Source organism: Arvicola amphibius, chromosome 11 (genome assembly GCF_903992535.2).
Source record: "Arvicola amphibius chromosome 11, mArvAmp1.2, whole genome shotgun sequence".
Taxonomy (NCBI): Eukaryota; Metazoa; Chordata; class Mammalia; order Rodentia; family Cricetidae; genus Arvicola; species Arvicola amphibius.
Window position 1 is genome coordinate 111,314,087 of NC_052057.2, and position 21,313 is coordinate 111,335,399.

The following is a 21,313-nucleotide window of genomic DNA, read 5'->3' on the forward strand; positions in this document are numbered from 1 at the left end:
CAAGGCATTAAACACTCTGAGAAGAGCATTTACAAATTTAAACAAGTCCACGAATGTCAACGTGATGCTCTCTACCACTAGGCATGGGTCTGAGTCCAAATTCTTCCTAAGAGGCATTCTTTTCACACTTGAGACATGTCGACCCAGCAGGGTATGAACCGGGTATGTTCTTTGACATGCTCCCACTCTAACTGGTTGTTTCTGCCAGTGCTAACAGGTAGTTTTGGTGTCCACTAAACTTTGGATCCAATGGTTTGGTTTGCTTTGCTTTTTCCTTTATTTTCTTCTCTATAGCTTTGGAACTATGTTGCATAAGAAGGTCACACAGCTGGAGGTGAACTAAACCAAAGGAACCAGAAAAGTCTTATCTTTGTTTATGAATGGGTTGGGATTAGACTGGCTTCACTGCCCTGGACATGAGGATTATTGTTGCCAGGACCTCCTGTGCTCTGTTCTTCAGACTTGCTGTCCCTGCTCAGCTAGATCACTAATGCACCCTGGACTTTAAGACTTTAGATCATGACATGTTTATGTTATCAAATACCTCATCTTTCCATTTAGACTGCAGTGGTAATCTGTGTTAAACCAAGATCATTGAACTCCTCTCTACCTAGAGAGCTATAAGAAGACATCTCCACAACTAGTCATACAGGTTTATTCATCCCATCCACATCCCTCACAGAAGCAGGATCCTGAACTGTGTTTCTAACTCTGTTGGTGCTCTGTCGCTCCATTCTCACCTTCATGGGGAAGCAGAAGTCCCTAAAACACCGCTTGAAGTTTTCATCAAGGAAGGCATAAAGGACAGGATTCAGGCTGCTGTTGGTATAGCCCAAAGCAATGCAGAAGTAGTAGCTGGAGAGGGCGGCTGTGCTGGCGGAGGTGCTGCCCAGAGCCTCCACCAGGATGAAAATGTGAATGGGGGTCCAACAGATGATGAAGACAGCCACCACCACCAGCACCAGCTTGGTGATCCTGCGGAGATTGCGGTCCTTCTCTCGGGAGCCAGAGAGGAGGCGGACGCTCTTCAGGCGCAGGATCATCAGGGTGTAGCAGACTATGATGATGAGGACCGGGATCACAAAGGCGAAGATGAAAACACAGATCTTCATGAAGAGGTCCCACCAGGAATAGTTATCATCAGGAAACTGCAAGGAGCACTCAATAACATCCATATCTGCCAGAGGTGACCAAAGTCAACAAAATCAGAGAGAATCCTGTTATTGTCAGCACTATGACTGTTGAGTTATATGTTAATTCCCAATACCTTTGATTTCAGAAGTCCAGGTACAGTGAGGTAGTACTGGAAGCAGAATAGCAGTGCAAACATTAATGGTTCATTACTGAGAATTTTATCAAAACAATGATTTGACAGAGCTATTTGTTGTCAAACACAAAATCCTACATAGATTAAACAAGCAAATCTGGCTAGCAGTGTGATTTGTCCACCTCGGACGGCTGGCCTGGTGTTGGGGGCTTTCAGAGGAGCCAAACTGCTCACTTTTAAGGTAGCACGAATGTTGTATTTTTCCATATTAACAATTTCCTCACACCCACGACTCAGACAAAAGAGTTAACAACAACAACGACAACAAAAAGTTAGAATCTATTTCTAGGAAATAACTAAACATTTTGAATCTCCCTATTGAATTTAACAAATACCAGCTTGTCTTAAAAAATATTAACTATTTAGGTGGGTCCGTAAAAGCTGATAATGAAATACATCTCAATGTGACTCAGCTGCTGTGAGTTACTAGTACCACCTGCTCACCATGATTAACACCTTCATTGAAATGTGAACAAAAATTGCAAAGGTAAATGAAGACCATGCATGAGAAAGGAATAATCATCTACATCATTCTTGGTTTAGTGTTTCTGTTATGGGAACTCCTTCTGTCAAAAGTCTTTCAGACACCAGCCCATTTTGGGCATGGTCTGAGGTACTATAACTATAGACAAAAAGTGTGTGCTGCCCTCTTTTATGAAGGGCTCAGTTCCTAGTTTCCAGCACACACAGGGGACTGCAGATTGCTACCCTTACTGTGAGTTTATTCCCAAATAAAATAAACCTTTGTTATACTCCATTCCAGACAATTATGGAACTCTTCAATATGCCTACATGTTTATGTGAAGTATTCCTCAAAAATCATCACCATTGTCTTAGAAAACAAAATATTAAAAATCTTTGGTAGGTGGTATGTCATGAAACTCTGAGTTTAATATAAATGTTCTATAGTTATCTATTAAATCTGGTAAACTTTATCATTTTTAAATTTTTGAATATATTGATTTTATTTTGTGTGTATGAGTGTTTGGTTGCATGTATGTATGCGCACCATGTGTGTGCCTGGTGCCCATGGTGGTGACAAGGAGTTGAGACCCCTGGAACTGCAGTTACAATTATTTTGGGGGCACCATACAGATGTTGTAGAACTGAATGTGGGTCCCCTATAAAAGCAATAAGTGCTCTTAACTGCTGATTAATCACTCATGCTTTTCTTTTTTTAAAAGTGATCCTGGGTTTTATTTTTTTTTTATTTTTATTTCATCCCAATAGCAGTTTCCTCTTTCCTCTCAGCCCAGTCCCTCCCCCTCACTTCCCCCTTTCTTTTCCACTCACCCAACAACTTCTCTTCTGTTTCTATTGAAAAGAAGGGCAGGCCTTGTATAGGTATTAACTTTAAAACATGGTATATCAAGTTGCAGTAAGCCTAGGTACCCCCCTAGTATTAAAGCTGGGCACACCAACCCAGTACGATGATGTCAGATGTCCTTCTGCATATGAGTTGCTCTTATTGGTTAATGAATAAAGCTTTTTCCGTCAATGGCTTAACAGAGCAAAGCCAGGCTAGAAATCTGATCAGAAATATAGAGAGAAAGTAGGGGGAGTCAGAGAGCCGCCAGGTAGCTGCTTAGCTAAGGAGGACAGACCAGAACCTTAAGAACCTTACCAGTGCCGGGCAGTGGTGGCGCACGCCTCTAATCCCAGCACTCAGGAGGCAGAGGCAGGCGGACCTCTGAGTTAGGGGCCAGCCTGGTCTACAAGAGCTAGCTCCAGGACAGGCTCTAGAAACTACAGGGAAATCCTGTCTCGAAAAAAACAACAACAAAAAAAGAACCTTACCAGTAGGCCACAGCCTCATGGTGATACACAGTTTGAAAAAAAAAAAAAAAAAAAAAAAAAAAACAAAAAAAAAAAAAAACGGTTAGTTTAAGATGTAAGAGCTAGCTAGGAATACACCTAAACTATTGGCCAAACAGTATTGTAATTAATATAGTTTTGTGTGGTTATTTAGGTCTGGGCAGCCAGGAAACAAATGAGCGGTCTCCTACTGTAAGAGTCAGCCAGGAATATGCCTAAGCTGTTGGCTGAAACAGCTTTATTCATTAACCAATAAAAGCAACATATATACAGAAGGACATCACATATCAGTATGAGGAATAGGTTCCCAAAAGCCAGCAAAAAATTCAGAGACAGTGCCTGCTCCCTCTGTTAACAGTTCCACAAGAAGACCTAGTTATATCACAGCAGCTAATTGCTGAGGGCCTAGGTGAGCCCCATGCAGGCACCAGCCATATCATCTTCAATCTACAATTTGCCCTGCCTACAAGATGTGCTGAGGGGAGGGGAGAAAGTACAGAAATTTTGTGAGTGGCTAATCAATGACTGGTCCAGCCTGAGACCCAAGCAACTAGAAGGAGCCCACCCCTGAAATTGCCTGGAAGGCCAGGACCCAGAGGCGGGATGCACAAAGACCTAGGATAGAACCAAACCCAACTGGAAAAAAAAGTCAATGTAATGATGCCTAAGAATATTCTGCTACACTTGTAGATTTATAGCCTAGGCCAGTTGTCATCAAACAGGCTTTATCTGGCAACTGATGGAAACAGATGCAGACCAGACTCAGCCAAACATTAGAGTTTGGGAAATTCTGCAGAAAAGGAGGCCAGAGGGGTCAAGAACACTACAAGAAAACCCACAGAACAAACTATCCTGGGTTCAAGGGGATAACAGATACTGAACTAACCACCATAAACATTTTCTTGCAGGTAAGATGTTTTGGGAATGGGAAAGTTGTTTAATCTTTGTAGATCTCTTTCTCACAGAAGTTTCAGTTGAAAAGTCATTTCAAAAATATTTACACAGAGATTCCTTTCTTTGGTTGTCTTCCTGACAATGTATGGTACTTATTTGTGTTTTATTCATGTTACTTAATACATAGACAGATCATTTTCTTTTAGGAAATTATGAGGTCATTATTTTTTTCTCACTATTCTCTCCAGGATGTAAACACTCCTAGAATAAGGATTAAGTCTAACTTATTCTTTAGTATAAGGGTCATGCCTACAGCAATACTACAAAAAGAGAATGAATCTTTAAAATAATGGTTAAACACATGCCATGTACATAAAAAACCATTGTGAATCTAATATGAAAGAGTTATTCATCAAACGTGGAAGCATGACACGGAACCGATGAAACTTGGTTATATAATTTAGTTATGAAGGCTCCTTTCACTTAAACTATCCCATAGATGGTTGCATCTTAGTAAATATTTGATCAATAGGTATTATTGATGTGGAAAATGATCAATGGTAGCTACTTTTAAAAATACATTTGAGTAAAAGCACTCCTCGCGGTCCTGGCTTCCTTGCTTATGATCTCCCTCCTTTTGCTCCTCATCAGGACCTTGAGAGCTCAGTCTGGTGCTCCTATGTGGGGCTCTGTCATTTTCTCCATCCAATGCCAGGTGAAGGTTCTATGGTGATATGCAAGATATTCATGAGGAAGCCAGGACCGCGAGGAGTGCTTTTACCCATTGAGACGGTGGGACAGATCTAACGGGAGACCACCAAGTCCAGTCGGAATGGGACTGATGGAACAGGGGACCAAACCGGACTCTCTGAATGTGGCTGACGGTGGAGGAGGACTGAGAAACCAAGGACAATGGCAATGAACATGAACTCTACAGCATGGACGGGCTCACTGTGAGCCTTGTCAGTTTGGTTGCTCACCTTCCTGGACTTAGGGGGAGCTGGGAGGACCTTGGACTAAACATAGTGAAGGGAACCCTGATGGCTCTTTGTCTTTGGAGAGGGGTGGAGTGGGGGTATGGGTGGAAGGGAGTGGAGGGAAGGGGGAGGAGAAGGGGAGGAGATGGAAATCTTGAATAAAAAAATGAGAAAAAAAATACATTTGAAATAAACACCAATTGTGGGGTAGGAGTGGCCTCCAAATATGCCCTGGACACTGAACATGCGCCATCAAAGAGGAGGGCCCACAGATGGCCCTAACCCATGATTTGTTTCAAACATCTGCTCTGGAAAAGAAGACATGTTCTGACTGAATTATCTTTATGGGTTGCTTCAGTTAAAAAGTAGTGTTTTCTCAAACATCACATGATTGTTCTCACAGACAGAATTTAAAGAGCTTGATCCTACTGAAGGTCAGGCGAGAATTGTAGCTTCAGGATTCCTTTCCCATTGCAGATTAGTACAGTATGGTCATAGCTCTCATTGGCATGCAGTCCAACACCTACAACTTCTATAATTAGAATTAGATCCAACAGCCAAATTAAAGATTTATTTTTTAGTCATTTTGCTGTGTGCTTGTTTTGTTTCTTGTTTTAGTTCTTGAAATTAAGCTTATTATTTCCTTTTCCTCTCTCTAAACCTTCCTGTGTATACCCCCCACTCTCTCAAATTCATAATCCCTATTTCTTTAACTGTTGCATACATATTCACATATACATATGTATAACTTGCTCATTGTGTATAGCGCTACTTGTCTATATGTTTTCAGGGATGATCATTTGGTATTGTATAAGTAACTGAGGATTATTCCCTAGGGAGGGCTATTTCTCCTGCTTCTAGTATCCCTTACCTACCTACAATTCTTTGTCTAGGGTTGCCTACTATAGTACTGGTGACAAGCAGATTACAATTTACTAAAATAAATAATTCACACATACGTAAAACATAAGATTCAATATTTATTACCCATAAAGTGAAAACATTGCTATATACAAGAGCCCTCACTATTGTATAGGCATCAGAAGATGTTGGCAAACATATCAACAAGTCACAGCAACCTCTGAGGACCAGGCTGGTAGCTGATGATGCTGACATGCTGAAGTACCAGCCAGTCATTTCCAGTTGGAAAGATGGCCTCAATCACTCCTCCTACTCATCAAACAGTTCTAACAGGCAGTGTGGGGTAGCACTCCAAAATGCCTGCAGTTCACAAAAACCACCTTTCATAATAAAAACAAAACCCCAATTAGAAAAAGGTAAAAGGAAAAAACAGTTATCCTACAAACCACTTTACTGTGCTCTCCTTTGCTGCACAGATTACTCTTCACTGACTTTGGTGCCTCTTTTCTTCTACATCTATGCATTCATCTCTAGCAACATCTATCTGGAAACAAACACATCTCTCTACATTTTTTCTTTCAAAAACCTAACTGAAACTCATCTCTCCTAGAGTATCATTCTCTGACACATGTTAGAAGTAATATAGTCCCTTAATCTCACTCAGCTTGCCCCTGGCAAGCTGGGCCTTTGTCTGAGATACCTGCCCAGCCAGGAGCCAATAGCCTGAAACAGAAGACCCAGCAGAGGGTGAGTGTGTTTCTGCAGACATTCCTCGACCCCCGAATCTTTCTGGTCATTCTGCAGGGATTTCTCCCCGCGCCTTCTGCCCTTCTCTTCCTACCCCATCCCAGCGTCCCTAAAGCACCGCTCCACTCCTTAGGGGTCACAAAACCTCCCTGCTCGGCCCGTATCCGGCTGCCCTCCAGGAAGGTCTGAGGATTCTGGCAAGGGAGTTCCGCCTCCTTCAGATTGTGCTGCAAGGTTCGCTGTGTGATACTCCACCCCACCCTGCCCCCACCCTTACCCTTTTGTCCCTGCTGTGTCCCTTGGCTATCAGGAATCCCTGATACAGCACTGTGGAGTTCCATCTAGACGGGTGAGTGTGTGCTATCCTGGGGCGACCTGCCCTGGAAGAGAGCACATCCCTCCCTCCCCCAGTCCCTGCCTCTCCCAAGCCTTCCCTAGTGTATTCAAGTGTCCTGCTCCTGTACCAAGGCCACCCACCCAGAGGTGAGAGAGGCTGCCCTCCAGGCAGTTCTGAGGATTCCGGCAAGGGAGTGCTGGCTCCTTCAGATTGTGCTGCAAGGAATAGCTCCTGCTCCGGCACTGAGGAGAGCCACCCAGATTCAGTCACAGCAAAGATTGGACGAAGACATCAAGTCTCTCCTAGCTCCGTTTGAAGAAAAAGATGGGCAGGCACCAATGCAAGAACTCCTCCAATAACCCAAAAGGCAACATGACATCCCAGAATCCAGGCATCCCGAAACAACAAGAATTGTACACCCTACTCCAGAGGAAATAGAAGAAATCAACCTTAAACAGTACTTTATGAAAATAATAGAGGACCTTAAACAGGAGGTAAAATACTGCCATAAAGAAATGGAAATGAAAACAAAAAGGTAGACAAAATAAATAAATCTCTCAAAGATACCCAAGAAAAACAAGAAAAACAAGAAAAAGCAATCAAACAGGTAAGGGAAACAGTACAAGACCTGAAAAATGAAATGGAGGTAATGAAGAAAACACAATCTGAGGGAAGACTGGAAATGGAAATTCTGAGTAAATGAACAAAAACTACAGAGACAAGTATTACCAACAGAATACAAGAGAGGGAAGAAAGAATCTCAGACTCTGAAGATACTATAGAGGAAATAAACTCACAGATTAAAGAACAAAACAAATCCAACAAATTCTTAACACAAAACATCCAGGAAATCTGGAACACCATGAAAAGACCAAACCTAAGAATAATTGGTGTAGAAAAAGGAGAAGAATTACAACTCAAAGGCCCAGAAAATATATTCAACAAAATTATAGAAGAAAATTTCCCCAACCTAAAGAAGGATATTCCTATGAAGGTACAAGAAGCCCACAGAACACCAAATAGACTGGATCAAAAGAAAGCATCCCCGTGCCATATAATAATCAAAACACAAAACATACAGAATAAAGAACTGATATTAAGGGGCTGGAGAGATGGCTCAGTGGTTAAGAGCATTGCCTGCTCTTCCGAAGGTCCTGAGTTCAATTCCCGGCAACCACATGGTGGCTCACAACCATCTGTAATGAGGTCTGGTGCCCTCTTCTGGCCTGCAGACATACACACACAGACAGAATATTGTATACATAATAAATAAATAAATATTAAAAAGAACTGATATTAAGAGCTGCAAAGAAAAAAGGTCAAGTAACATATAAACGGAAACCTATCAGAATTACACCTGACTTCTCACTGGAAACCATGAAAGCCAGAAGGTCTTGGAGAGATGTGCTACAGACACTAAGGGAACATGGATGCAAGCCCAGACTACTATACCCAGCAAAGCTTGCATTCACCATCAATGGAGAAAACAAGATATTCCAGGACAAATACAGATTTAAACAATACATAGCCACAAATCCAGCCTTGCAGAAAGTAATAGAAGGAAAATCACAAACCAAGGAGTACAACAATGCCCACAATAACTCAGACATCTAGCGACCCTTCACCAGCACAACTAGAAGAAGGGAAACACACAACTCTACTACAAAAAAAATGTCCGGAGTCAACAACCACTGGTCATTAATATTACTTAATATCAATGGACTCAATTCACCTATAAAAAGGCACAGGCTAAGAGATTGGATACGAAGACAGGATCCAACATTCTGCTGTTTACAAGAAACACACCTCAACCACAAAGACAGACACCTACTCAGAGTAAAGGGTTGGGAAAAGGTTTATCAAGCAAATGGCCCTAAGAAACAAGCGGGTGTGGCCATATTAATTTCTAACAAAGTTGACTTCAAACTAAAATCAATCAGAAGAGATGGAAAGGGTCATTTTATACTCATAACAGGAAAAATCCTTCAGAATGAAGTCTCAATTCTGAATATCTATGCCCCTAATATAAAAGCACCTACTTATGTAAAAGAAACATTACTAGAACTCAAGGCAGCCATCAAACCACACACATTAATACTAGGAGACTTCAACACTCCTCTCTCACCAATGGACAGGTCAATCAGACAGAAACCTAACAGAGAATTAAAAGACTTGATGGAGGTAATGAACCAAATGGACTTAACAGACATCTATAGAACATTCCACCCAAATAGGAAAGAATATACCTTCTTCTCTGTGGCTCATGGAACCTTTTTAAAAATTGACCACATACTCGGTAACAAAGCAAACTTCCACAGTTACAAAAAAATATTAGTAACCACCTGTGTCCTGTCAGATCACCATGGATTAAAATTAGAATTTAACAACAATGCTACCCCCAGAAAGCCCACAAACTCATGGAAACTGAACAGTCAACTACTGAACCACACCTGGGTCAAGGAAGAAATAAGAAAGAAATTAAAGTCTTTCTTGAATTTAATGAAAACAAAGACACAACATACTCAAACCTATGGGACACAATGAAGGCAGTGCTAAGAGGAAAGTTCATAGCACTAAGTGCCCACTTAAAGAAATCGGAGAAAGCACTCATTGGAGACTTAACAGCACACCTGAAAGCTCTAGAAAAAAGAAGCAGATTCACCTAGGAGGAGTAGGAGACAGGAAATAATCAAACTGAGGGCAGAAATCAACAAAATAGAAACACAGAAAACAATCCAAAGAATCAATGAAACAAAAAGCTGGTTCTTGGAGAATATCAACAAGATTGACAAACCCCTAGCCAAACTAATCAAATGGCAGACAGAGAACATGCAAATTAATAAGATCAGAAATGAAAACGGGGACATAACCACAGACACAGAGGAAATTCAGAGAATCATTAGATCTTACTACAAAAGCCTGTATGCCACAAAATTGGAAAATGTAAAAGAAATGGACAATTTTTAGATAAGTGCCATATACCAAAGTTAAACCAGGACCAGGTGAACATTCTAAATAGTCCTGTTAGTCACAAAGAATTAGAAACTGTGATCAAAAACCTCCCTACCAAAAAGAGCCCAGGACCAGATGGTTTCAATGCAGAATTCTACCAGAACTTCCAAGAAGACCTAATACCTATACTCCTTAAGGTATTTCATAATATAGAAACAGAAGAGTCATTGCCAAATTCCTTTTATGAAGCTACAGTTACCCTGATACCTAAACCACACAAAGACTCAACCAAGAAAGAGAATTACAGGCCAATCTCACTCATGAACATTGACGCAAAAATTCTCAATAAAATACTGGCAAACAGAATCCAAGAACACACTAGAAAAATTATCCACTACTATCAAGTAGGCTTCATCCCAGAGATGCAGGGTTGGTTCAACATACGAAAATCTATCAATGTAATCCATCATATAAATAAACTGAAGGGGAAAAAAAACCATATGATCATCACATTAGATGCTGAAAAAGCATTTGACAAAATTCAACACCCCTTTATGATAAAGGTCTTGGAGAGAATAGGGATACAAGGGTCATTCCTAAATATAATAAAGGCTATTTACAGCAAGCCAACAGCTAACATCAAACTAAATGGAGAGAAACTCAAGGCCATCCCACTAAATTCAGGAACACAACAAGGCTGTCCACTTTCTCTTTATCTCTTCAATATAGTACTTGAAGTCCTAGCAATAGCAATAAGACAACATAAGGGGATCAAGGGGATTCGAATTGGAAAGGAAGAAGTTAAACTTTCATTATTTGCAGATGATATGATAGTGTACATAAGCGACCCCCAAAACTCCACCAAAGAACTCTTACAGCTGATAAACTCCTTCAGTAACATGGCAGGATACAAGATCAACTCCAAAAAATCAGTTGCCCTCCTATACACAAAGGATAAGGAAGCAGAGAGGGAAATCAGAGAAGTATCACCTTTCACAATAGCCACAAATAGCATAGAGTATCTTGGGGTAACTCTAACCAAAGAAGTGAAGGACTTATTTGACAAGAATTTTAAGTCTTTGAAGAAAGAAATTGAAGAAGATACCAGAAAATGGAAATATCTCCCTTGCTCGTGGATTGGGAGGATCAACATAGTAAAAATGGCAATTCTACCAAAAGCAATCTATAGATTCAATGCAATCCCCATCAAGGTCCCAACAAAATTCTTCACAGATCTTGAAAGGACAATAATCAACTTTATATGGAAAATCAAGAAACCGAGGATAGCCAAAACAATCTTATACAATAAAGGAACTTCTGGAGGCATTACCATTCCTGACTTCAAACTCTATTACAGAGCTACAGTATTGAAAACAGCTTGGTATTGGCATAAAAACAGAGAAGTCGACAAATGGAATCGAATAGAAGACCCGGATCTTAACCCACAAACCTATGAACACCTGATTTTTGATAAAGGAGCCAAAAGTGCACAATGGAAGAAAGAGGGCATCTTAAACAAATGTTGCTGGCGTAACTGGATGTCAGCCTGTAGAAGAATGAAAGTAGATCCATATCTATCACCATGCACAAAACTCAAGTCCAAATGGATTAAAGACCTCAATATTAATTTGAACACACTGAGCCTGATAGCGGAGAAAGTGGGAAGTACTCTACAACATATGGGTACAGGAGACTGTTTCCTACGTATAACCCCAGCAGCACAGACATTAAGGGCAACATTGAATAAATGGGACCTCCTGAAGCTGAGCAGCTTCTGTAAAGCAAAGGACATTGTCACTAAGACACAAAGGCAGCCTACTGACTGGGAAAAGATCTTCACCAACCCTGCAACTGACAAAGGTCTGATCTCTAAAATATATAAGGAACTCAAGAGACTAGACTTTAAAATGCTAATTAACCCATTTAAAAAATGGGGCTCTGAACTGAACAGAGAATTCTCAACAGAAGAAGTTCAAATGGCCAAAAGACACTTAAGGTCATGCTCAACCTCCTTAGCTATCAGGGAAATGCAAATCAAAACAACTTTGAGATACCATCTTACACCTGTCAGATTGGCTGAAATCAAAAACACCAATAATAGCCTTTGCTGGAGAGGTTGTGGGGCAAGGGGTACACTCATCCATTGCTGGTAGGAATGCACACTTGTGCAACCACTTTGGAAAGCAGTGTGGTGGTTTCTCAGGAAATTTGGGATCAACCTACCCCAGGACCTAGCAATTCCACTCTTGGGAATTTACCCAAGAGATGCCCAATCATATTACAAAAGCATCTGTTCAACTATGTTCATAGCAGCATTATTTGTAATAGCCAGAACCTGGAAACAACCTAGATGCCCTTCAGTGGAAGAATGGATGAAGAAACTGGGGAATATATACATATTAGAATACTACTCAGTGATAAAAAAAAAAAACAATAACATCTTGAATTTTGCAGGCAAATGGATGGAAATAGAAAACACTATTCTAAGTTAGGTAACCCAGACCCAAAAAGATGAACATGGGATGTACTCACTCATAATCGGTTTCTAGCCATAATTAAAGGACATCGAGCCTATAATTCGTGATCCTTGAGAAGACAATAAGAAGATGAACCCAAAGAAAAAAACATACAGTTATCCTCCTGGATATTAACCTTCACCTGGCGATGGATTGAGACAGAGACAGAGCCCCACATTGGAGCACCGGACTGAGCTCCCAAGGTCCTGATGAGGAGCAGAAGGAGAGAGAACATGAGAAAGAAAATCAGAACCGTGAGGGGTGCATTCACCCACTGAGACGGTGGGACAGAACTAACCAGAGATCACCAAGTCCAGTTGGAATGGGACTGATGGAACATCTGACCAAACCGGACTTTCTGAAAGTGGCTGATGGTGGAAGCTGACCGAGAAGCCAAGGACAATGGCGATGGGCTTGGTCTCTATGACAAGGACGGGCTCTGTGTGAGTCTTGTCAGTTTGGTTGCTCACCTTCCTGGACCTGGGGGGAGTTGGAAGGACCTTGGACTTAACATAGTGTAGGGAACACTGATGGCTCTTTGGCCTGGAGAGGGAGGGAGTGGGGGTATGGGTGGAGGGGAGGGGAGGGAAGGGGAAGGAGGAGGGGAGGAGATGGAAATTTTTAATAAAAGAAAAGAGAAAAAAAGAGATAAAAGACACTGAGTAAAACTTTTATATAAAATAGCAACAGTTGTGCATGGTGGGACACACTTGTAAACCCAGCACCTGGGAGGCAGAAGCAGGCAGATTTCTGTGAGGTCAAGACTAGCAAGTCTATACACAAAGTTTCTGGGTCAGCCAAGAGTACATCATGAGACCCTTATTAAAAATTATATAATTATATATAATATGTTATATATAAATCAACATCACATTATCAATACTTCTAATTAAAACAATAAATTAAATTCAAAGTTACTTGTTATTTATGACTTCATATATCTGAATATCACTAGAGATGGCAAATAAAGCAAATGCTGTCAAAAAAAAAACAAAAAAAAAAACAGGAAATTTGATATAAAAGCCCATGTAATAGAAACACAACCCCACCGTTAGACCATTGCTGTCATGGACTTTTACACATCTTCCTGCATTTGCATCAAGCATGCTCCTTTATCTACTTTACATGACCACTGCACTGCCCTGCTTTCATTTCTGCCGTTGTAACAGACACCCTGATGGAAAACTACTCAGGGGAGAAAAGGGTTTATTTCAGCTTACAGCTCCAGACCACAACCCTTCATTGTGGGAAGTCAAGACGGGAACCCAAGGCAGAATCTTGAAGGCTTGCTGTTCCACAGGGCATTATTTCTGACCAAGAAACTCACTTCCCAGTAAGATAAGAATGGCAGGAAGCAGGGGAAAGCGGCTTGCTAGCTGGCTCTAAAGCCACCTTATATCCAGCTAGCTTGCTGTGCAGCTCAGTACCACTCGCCTAGTGATGGTACCAGCCACAGTGGGCTGGGCCCTCCTGCATCAGTTAACGATGAGAACGGTCCTGAGCAGACACAGCTGTAGATCATCTGGTCTGGGCAGTCCCTCGGGTGATGCGCTCCTCTCAAATAACTAACTCTAGGGCGCGTCAACAATTAAGGTTTGCCAGCACGATAGTCTGACATCACTTTTAAAATTATACTTGCAATGGCTGAATAACATTTATGTTTATAGTTTAATTTTAGCTAAACCTTTATCATAAAAGGCACGAAACACCTACTTGGTGTATTGAGGTTAGCTGAATCTATAGATATATTTGGGGAGACTGCTACATTTCTAATCTATAAAGTATATCTTTCCATTTCTCTATTTTTTAAAAAAAACTTTTATTAGATTCTATTCCTAGAAATACAATGTATTGTATCCATTCTCATTATTTTAGCCACTTTGAAAATTCATTTAATATTTCTCCTGATTCATCTCTAGACTATTTTGAACATTTTAAACTAAGTCTGTATTTTCTGGTTTCTTTTAATGGGTCATAGATGTTGTTACTTCTAGTTTTCTTTCTCATTCTGTGGGCTATCTTTTCGTTTCATTGCGAGGAAGTTTTTCAGCTCCATGCCATCACACAGAGTTCCAGGTATTTGTGTTTGTCGCATGTGCCTCTTAGGGTCATATCCAAAGAGTCAGGATAGAGACTATCATTCAGAGTATCAGTCACATCTGGAAACGCAGCTGGAGTACAGCTGGAAACGCAGCTGGAACACAGCTGGAAACGCATCTGGAAACGCAGCTGGAAACGCAGCTGGAACACAGCTGGAGGCACATCTGGAGGCACATCTGGAAGCACAGCTGGAACACAGCTGGAGGCACAGCTGGAACACATCTGGAAACGCAGCTGGAACACAGCTGGAAACGCAGCTGGAACACAGCTGGAGTACAGCTGGAAACGCAGCTGGAACACAGCTGGAGGCACATCTGGAAGCACAGCTGGAAGCACAGCTGGAGGTATGCACAGCATACACACATAACGATGCAGATGAAATGCCCATGCATATAAAATTATTTGGCATATTTTAAAAGATTAATCAATTCCAGAACTCAGCATGGAGAGTGTGAATGTCAACACTGTACTGTTTGCTTGAAATGTGGGGGGAAAGTAGGACCCAAGTGCCCTTACATTATAGCCCTGGCCTCAACACATTAAGTGTGGTAATTGCATGATGATGAGTGTGTTAATTAATGTTACTGTGACAACAACTTTGTTGGGAGCAGTGAAACCCCAGATCCTGAATTTCTTGTAATCCCCTGATCTGAGTGCCTACAGCTGCTCTGGGCACGAGACCTTCAGGAGTTCCTGATGGCAGGAGAGTGGTTTCTGGTGGGTTTGGCTGGGGCGTGGCTATCTCTATATAATCTGCCCCTGAACACAATAAAGGGGGCATTCTTGGGGAATTCAAGGATGACCCGTGTCGTTGATCTTTCTGTCTGTCTGTGTATTTTAACCTCCTGCCCCTTGCCCGAATCTCGCGAACTGGGTGCCAGCGCAGTGAATGCAGACACGGGGGCGCCGTGCGCGGCTATTGGAGGTCTCCACCAAGATTTCGGCAATTGGAGGTCCCAGCTGAGATATAGGGAACTAGGGAATGCTGAGAGGTCGCCCTCAGAAGGTAAGGGTGGATTGGGGTATATGTGTTAATCCTGACGTCCTTCGCTCGGTTTTGGTTCCAGGAAGTCCAACCGAGAAAGAGGGGTAAACGAACAGGATTGTCCCCGGCTGGAGGGGACTTATGTATTGGGAAAAGATAGAAAGAATGTATATAGCTTTAAAAGATAAATGTGTACAGATGTATGATATGTTGATTGTGTTGTCTTTTGTGTTCTGGACTGGAGAAAGACATTTGATTCTAGCAACTGCTAAGAAAGGTATCTTGACTTTAAAATATGGGCTTAAGAGCTTGATGCTTTGGAAAAAAGGTTCTGTTTTTGTCTCCACAGACGATGAGAACCTAAGGATTTATTCGATATTCATGTGGTTTGAATCCCCGAGACCTCCTGAAATGTTGGCAGTGGAGTGTGAGCGGCGGCTCCAAGGCCAAGCGGCTCCAGGCGGCCAGCGCTGAGGGGCTGCCATGCATGCAAACCCCGGGACCTGCCTCGAGGACCGACAAGGCAAGAACGCTAGGCCCACTCCAGCGCGGGCCTCAAGGCGCAGAAGCACAGCACGACCCTGACCCGCATCTGAGAGCTACTGGAAAATGGCAGTAAATTGTAGTAAATACCCCCAAGAATGCAGCGTCCCAACTCAGCAGGAAGTAGTCAGACAGATTGATAATGCCCAAATTCCCTAAGTGGGGCCCCTTCAGTGGTTGCAGAGCAAGCCTGCTTCCCTGAGTTCTGCTCCACTCCATGCACCAGTTTGGACCCAGAACGAATGCAGCTGGGGCTAGAAGGCAGCTGGAGCAGAGCTTTGCTAGGTGGCTGTGGTGGAAGGCACATTTCCTCAGCCCAGTCGGTGCCTAGCCTGGCGGATGCCACAGCAGTGCCCGAAGTACATGTTACCTGGAGATACTGACCCCTTATCCCCCCGAATACTTAAGATCAGACACTGTTTTATGAAAAATTTAGGGGGGAGATGTTGGGAGCAGTGAGACCCCAGATCCTGAATTTCTTGTAATCCCCTGATCTGAGTGCCTACCGCTGTTCTGAGCACGAAACCTTCAGGAGTTCCTGATGGCAGGAGAGTGGTTTCTGGTGGGTTTGGCTGGGGCATGGCTATCTCTATGTAATCTGCCCCTGAACACAATAAAGGGGGCATTCTTGAGGAATTCAAGGATGACCCGTGTTGTTGTCTCTCAATCTGTGTGAGTCTTTGTGTATTTTAACCTCCTGCCCCTTGCCCGAAACTCAGTAACTGGGTTCAAGCGCACGAGCGCAGACACGGGGGGTGTGGTGTGCAGCAAACTTCATGCTATATATCAACTCAGTCTTATTGAGGTATAATTGATAAAAGCTGTATCCACTCAATGGTGACTAGGATGATAAGCACAGGTGCTAATTTGCCGTGCAGTTGCTATCAATGTGCCTGCCGTTTTAAAACTCGTAAAATTAATGTACACATTTAAAAAGTATGTATTTGTAACGTGTCACTTATATAGAGTAAGTGTGTGTGTGTGTGTGTGTGTGTGTGTGTAACTCACGTGTGTTTTTAATCGTAAGTGATGATGGTTTGGAGGGGTCATTTTGGTTTGGGATCACTTTAAAGGAAACACAGCAATGTCGGTTTGACCCCAGTTCCACTCTGAGCAGCTTTTGTTTACACTTAAGTACCCTGGTAACTTACTGAGGTGCATCGCAGATCCGCTGGTAGAGTCTTGTACTCACGGAGAACCCCATAGGTAAGAACTGCGGCATGGGAAGCCGACAGCATGGCGCCAAATCAAACCCATTTCCACAAAGCACAGCGAGAACCGCCAGTTGCCCTGCAGGTCGCTGATCCTTGTTGGGTAATCCAGACACTCTTAACTTTTATGAGGCCTGCTGCCTGCCTGGACCTTTGTGAGACCTCAAACCAACCATCTGTCTCTTGTCTATGTCACCAACAACCCTGTGACGGGCACCATAAAATCTGCTGCATTTTGAGGAAACATCATTACAGTCCTTTCTTGGTTGTTTTCTTGTTCTAGAGAACAAATTATAGTTATTTATCCTTCCTAGCCAGGTTTCCCCAGGAAGACAACTGTTGATCACATGTTCAAGCTTTATAAACCAACTTTCCCTCCCCTGCATTAGTCAGGGCTCTCTAGAGAAACAGAACAAGTGTGTATGTGTGTGTGTGTGTGTGTGTGTGTGTGTGTGTGTGTGTGTAATTTATAAGGAATTAGCTGAATAAGATGTTGAGTGCTGGAGCAAGACAGAGGAACTGGGAAACACAGGAGCTGTGGCAGGCCATGCCTATAATCATTGCATTTGCTTGGACTCTGTAGAGCACACAAGTTTGCCTTTGGGAATGCCTTTGGAATAATTAAAAGTTAATTAATTAATTAATTAATTGAAAAAAGAAGTAATATAGTAGTTAACTTTGTAAGTGGAACACAAAATGTAAAACCAGGTCTCTATTTGCCCTGGGAAAGTCCTCTATCACCTATCGCCACAAAGCCCCTTCTCATCTGAGCGTGTGCACAGCATTGCTCCAGGATGGGACTTGTGTGTGCTGACACCTGAGCCCTAGAAGAGCTTCTTGCCATTTATCTCCCCTTAATGTAGTCATGAAAAAACGAATTCTTCTGTGTGATTATTCATCTTCCCAACTGCTTGTTGGATGACAAGTGTCAGAGTCCAGTACCTGATGTAGCTGTGTTGAGAACTTGCAACACAGTTCAGAGGAAAATGCCATGAGAACATGACACCTAGAATAACCCCTTATTATAAGCTGCCAATTGTGGGTGACGATGTGTTAATTTAGACTGGGCTGTGACAAGGGTGCCACTCCAGTGGAGGTGCTGATAATGGAGGCAGTGCAAGTGTGCGGTTAAGAGACGGATTGGAACTCTACTTTGCATTTCAATTTTGCTGTGACCCTAAAATTTTTCTAAAATAAACCATCTAGAATGAGCAAAGGTCACCCATGCCTGGACCATGTAAGATAAGCACTGCTTTTAGTACCTGTCCTGTTCCTAAGTCCTTGCTACACATGTTCAATTATCTGTACACACAGGTACTACAAAGCTCGCTAATAAAAGGATTCATCTGGACACCTGCAAGAGCATTAAGCAGTATTTATACAGTTCAAAGGCTGTTTACCTGCTCCTCTCTAGGAAATCTCTATTAAGATCAAGCATATTTTCCATAGCTTCAAAAGCAAAACTCTTGAGACAGTGGTTCTCACCTTAGTTGCAGGTCAGCCTAAGCTAGGTCACACTCCAGCTCGATTAAGCCAGGCACCCCAATTTGATGAGAGTAGTTTCCCTGTTTACATAGAGCAAGAATTGTAAGCACCTGTGAACCTGATTATGAGCTGACCTAAGCCAATGAAGAAAAGATATATGAGGAATAACCTTAAAGTGGAAAGGACAAAGATCTCACATATGTGTTTAATAATTTAATCCCTTGTTGGGAAGAAAAAGAAGGGAAGCCATGGGTTTGCTAGGTTGCAATTTCAAAACTTTCTTGCCTTTGGTTCCTTACTTCATACCCTTCCAGACTGCATTTTCTCCCCGTCATAAGAGTAATGAGTATGACGGGATTCAGTGGCAGTTAGAAGACCTTTTGTGAACACACTTTTCTTCTTATGACCAACAGAAATTGTGTCAGGATTTTCACACTCACTTTCTGGTTGGTTTACCACATCACTAGTTAAAATACGAATGTCTGAGCTACTCGTTTCCAAAGTGTGTTTTGTAAAATGGTACACTAAATCTCCGTGTCACAAAAGCTTCTGTGGAAAGAAAGGGAAGAGAAGAAATAAAAAGGAAGCCAGCGTGTATAGTTTTCCCTCCCTGGGTTTACAGTTCCTCCAGCATCACCAAGCGCTTTAAAGATCTGAGACTTCTGGGTGTCTGTGCTCTGGCACTGTCATCGCCCCACTCCAGGTTTGGAGGTGAAAAGAAAAAAAATTTTCTGTTTCTAATCCTCCGTGGATTTATAAATTATAAATTACTTTTTGTTTGCTTGTTTCCCAATAGATACGTGTTCCACTAGTTCCCAAAATAAAAAAAAAAGTTTATCTAATCAAAAATTCTATTTTTATAAGTGGCATGAAAGCAATAGATGTTACCTTCTCTGACTTTGGTGCCTCCCAGGACGATCGCTGATATGCCAACAGATGACGACAGAAGCCAAATGCAGATGTTGATGATCTTGGCTTTCAAAGGTGTGCGGAAATCCAAGGCTTTCACGGGGTGACACACAGCAATGTAGCGATCCACACTCATCATGGTCAAGGTGAATATGCTGGTGAACATGTTGTAGTAGTCTATGGAAATTACAATTTTGCACAGAACATCCCCAAAAGGCCAGGAATTCATCAAGTAGACGGCACTCTGGAAGGGCATGGTGGTAGTAACCAAAGCATCTGCCAAAGCCAGGTTAAAAATGTATATATTGGTTGCTGTCTTCATCTTCGTGTATCTAAATGATAAGAAAAAAATGTCAGTTCCTTCCAGCTCTGCAACTTAAACCCAGAGCGTGAATGTTAGCGGCAGTCACTGGATGATTGATTTTGCTATGCACTTACTTGTTCCTTTTGCAGGTATTGCATGTGCATACTGTAAAAGGTTTGATTAAGGTTTTAGTGCTTTGCTCAAAATATTTAAATAAAAAAGAGAATGAAGAAAGTACAGATCAATAAATAGATGAATACACAGACAGACTAAAATACACAGAGGTCTTCATGTCATAGTTGATGATTTATTTTAATCCTTCAGAGAGGTCTTATATTAAGTATTTTTGAAATACTTTTCTTTTGTTTGTATAATGCAAACCCTTTTCCCTTCATAGTTATTTTGACAAATCAATCGCTGTAATTATTTACTTTTATTATTACCTTTGAAAGTACAAAATGGTGTTCAATTTTAAAATGTATCCAGCAGTAGAGGCCAAAGCACAATTAGAGTCATTGATTTCTGCTAACCAATATGCCACCAACTTGTCATTTTAAGTGTAGTATATAAACAAGACAGAACAAGATGAGTTATATTTGATACAGCAACATCACAGTAGATAAAAATGAATTCTGTCTTTCTCTATCCCAGTCCTAGACAGGTTTTTAAAGTGTACAGTTGTCTCACTTTTCAGTCAAAGCGACAATAATGTTCAAGTTGAGTTGGCAAGACTGCCTGGAAGCTGAAATTATTCTCTACACTACAACACAAAACTCAGAGTAACACCATTTTCCCTTAAATCTGAATCAACAACCAAAGAGTCGTTCCTTGAAGGAATACTTCCTCCAGAATCCATTGAGCAGTAAATACCCATAGTGCTTCACCTCTCTGAAGCCAAGAAGAAAAACAGTGTGTTAATTCCTTTCCGTGTACCTCAGAATGTAAACTTCATCTCAATGAATGCACCCTGTGCTCCTAGACACATACATTTCCTCATGAAAACACCCTGCTGTCAGTGATAACATAGAAATGGGATGGTGTTGCCCAAGGTGAAGTCACAGTCCCGAGTCTCAACTTCCTGAGTCAGTTTCTGATACACAAGGATAGAAAGCTGGGAGCCTAGGAGAGAGGCCACTGGGAAGTCTGGCTAAACACATGTGGCAGGCATGGATGTATTCTACCCTCAGCATCCACTGCCTTTCATTTCCTCCTTCTCTTCTTGTGAGAAACAGAGTATGTTATTGGCTGGGTGGGAGGGCATTACAAGGAATAGTAATAAAGCTAGCAAGTTCTGTTTTCCTCTGTGGTTCATTTGTAAATGAGTGATCTACTCAGGGAAGTGGGGAAACA

General features: G+C 41.8%; 1 protein-coding gene across 1 annotated transcript in view; it reads right to left on the reverse strand.

Annotated features, from left to right (window-relative positions):
- Positions 1-644: 644 nt before the first annotated feature.
- The window catches only part of Oprk1 (opioid receptor kappa 1), a 30,018-nt gene continuing 9,349 nt past the window's right edge, over positions 645-21,313 (reverse strand). Inside the window, exons 2-3 of the mRNA XM_038347711.1 lie at positions 19,639-19,991; positions 645-1,177 (exon numbers count right to left, since the gene is read on the reverse strand). Coding sequence (XP_038203639.1) covers positions 645-1,177; positions 19,639-19,991 — 886 coding nt within the window. The remainder of the gene's footprint in view (positions 1,178-19,638; positions 19,992-21,313) is intronic.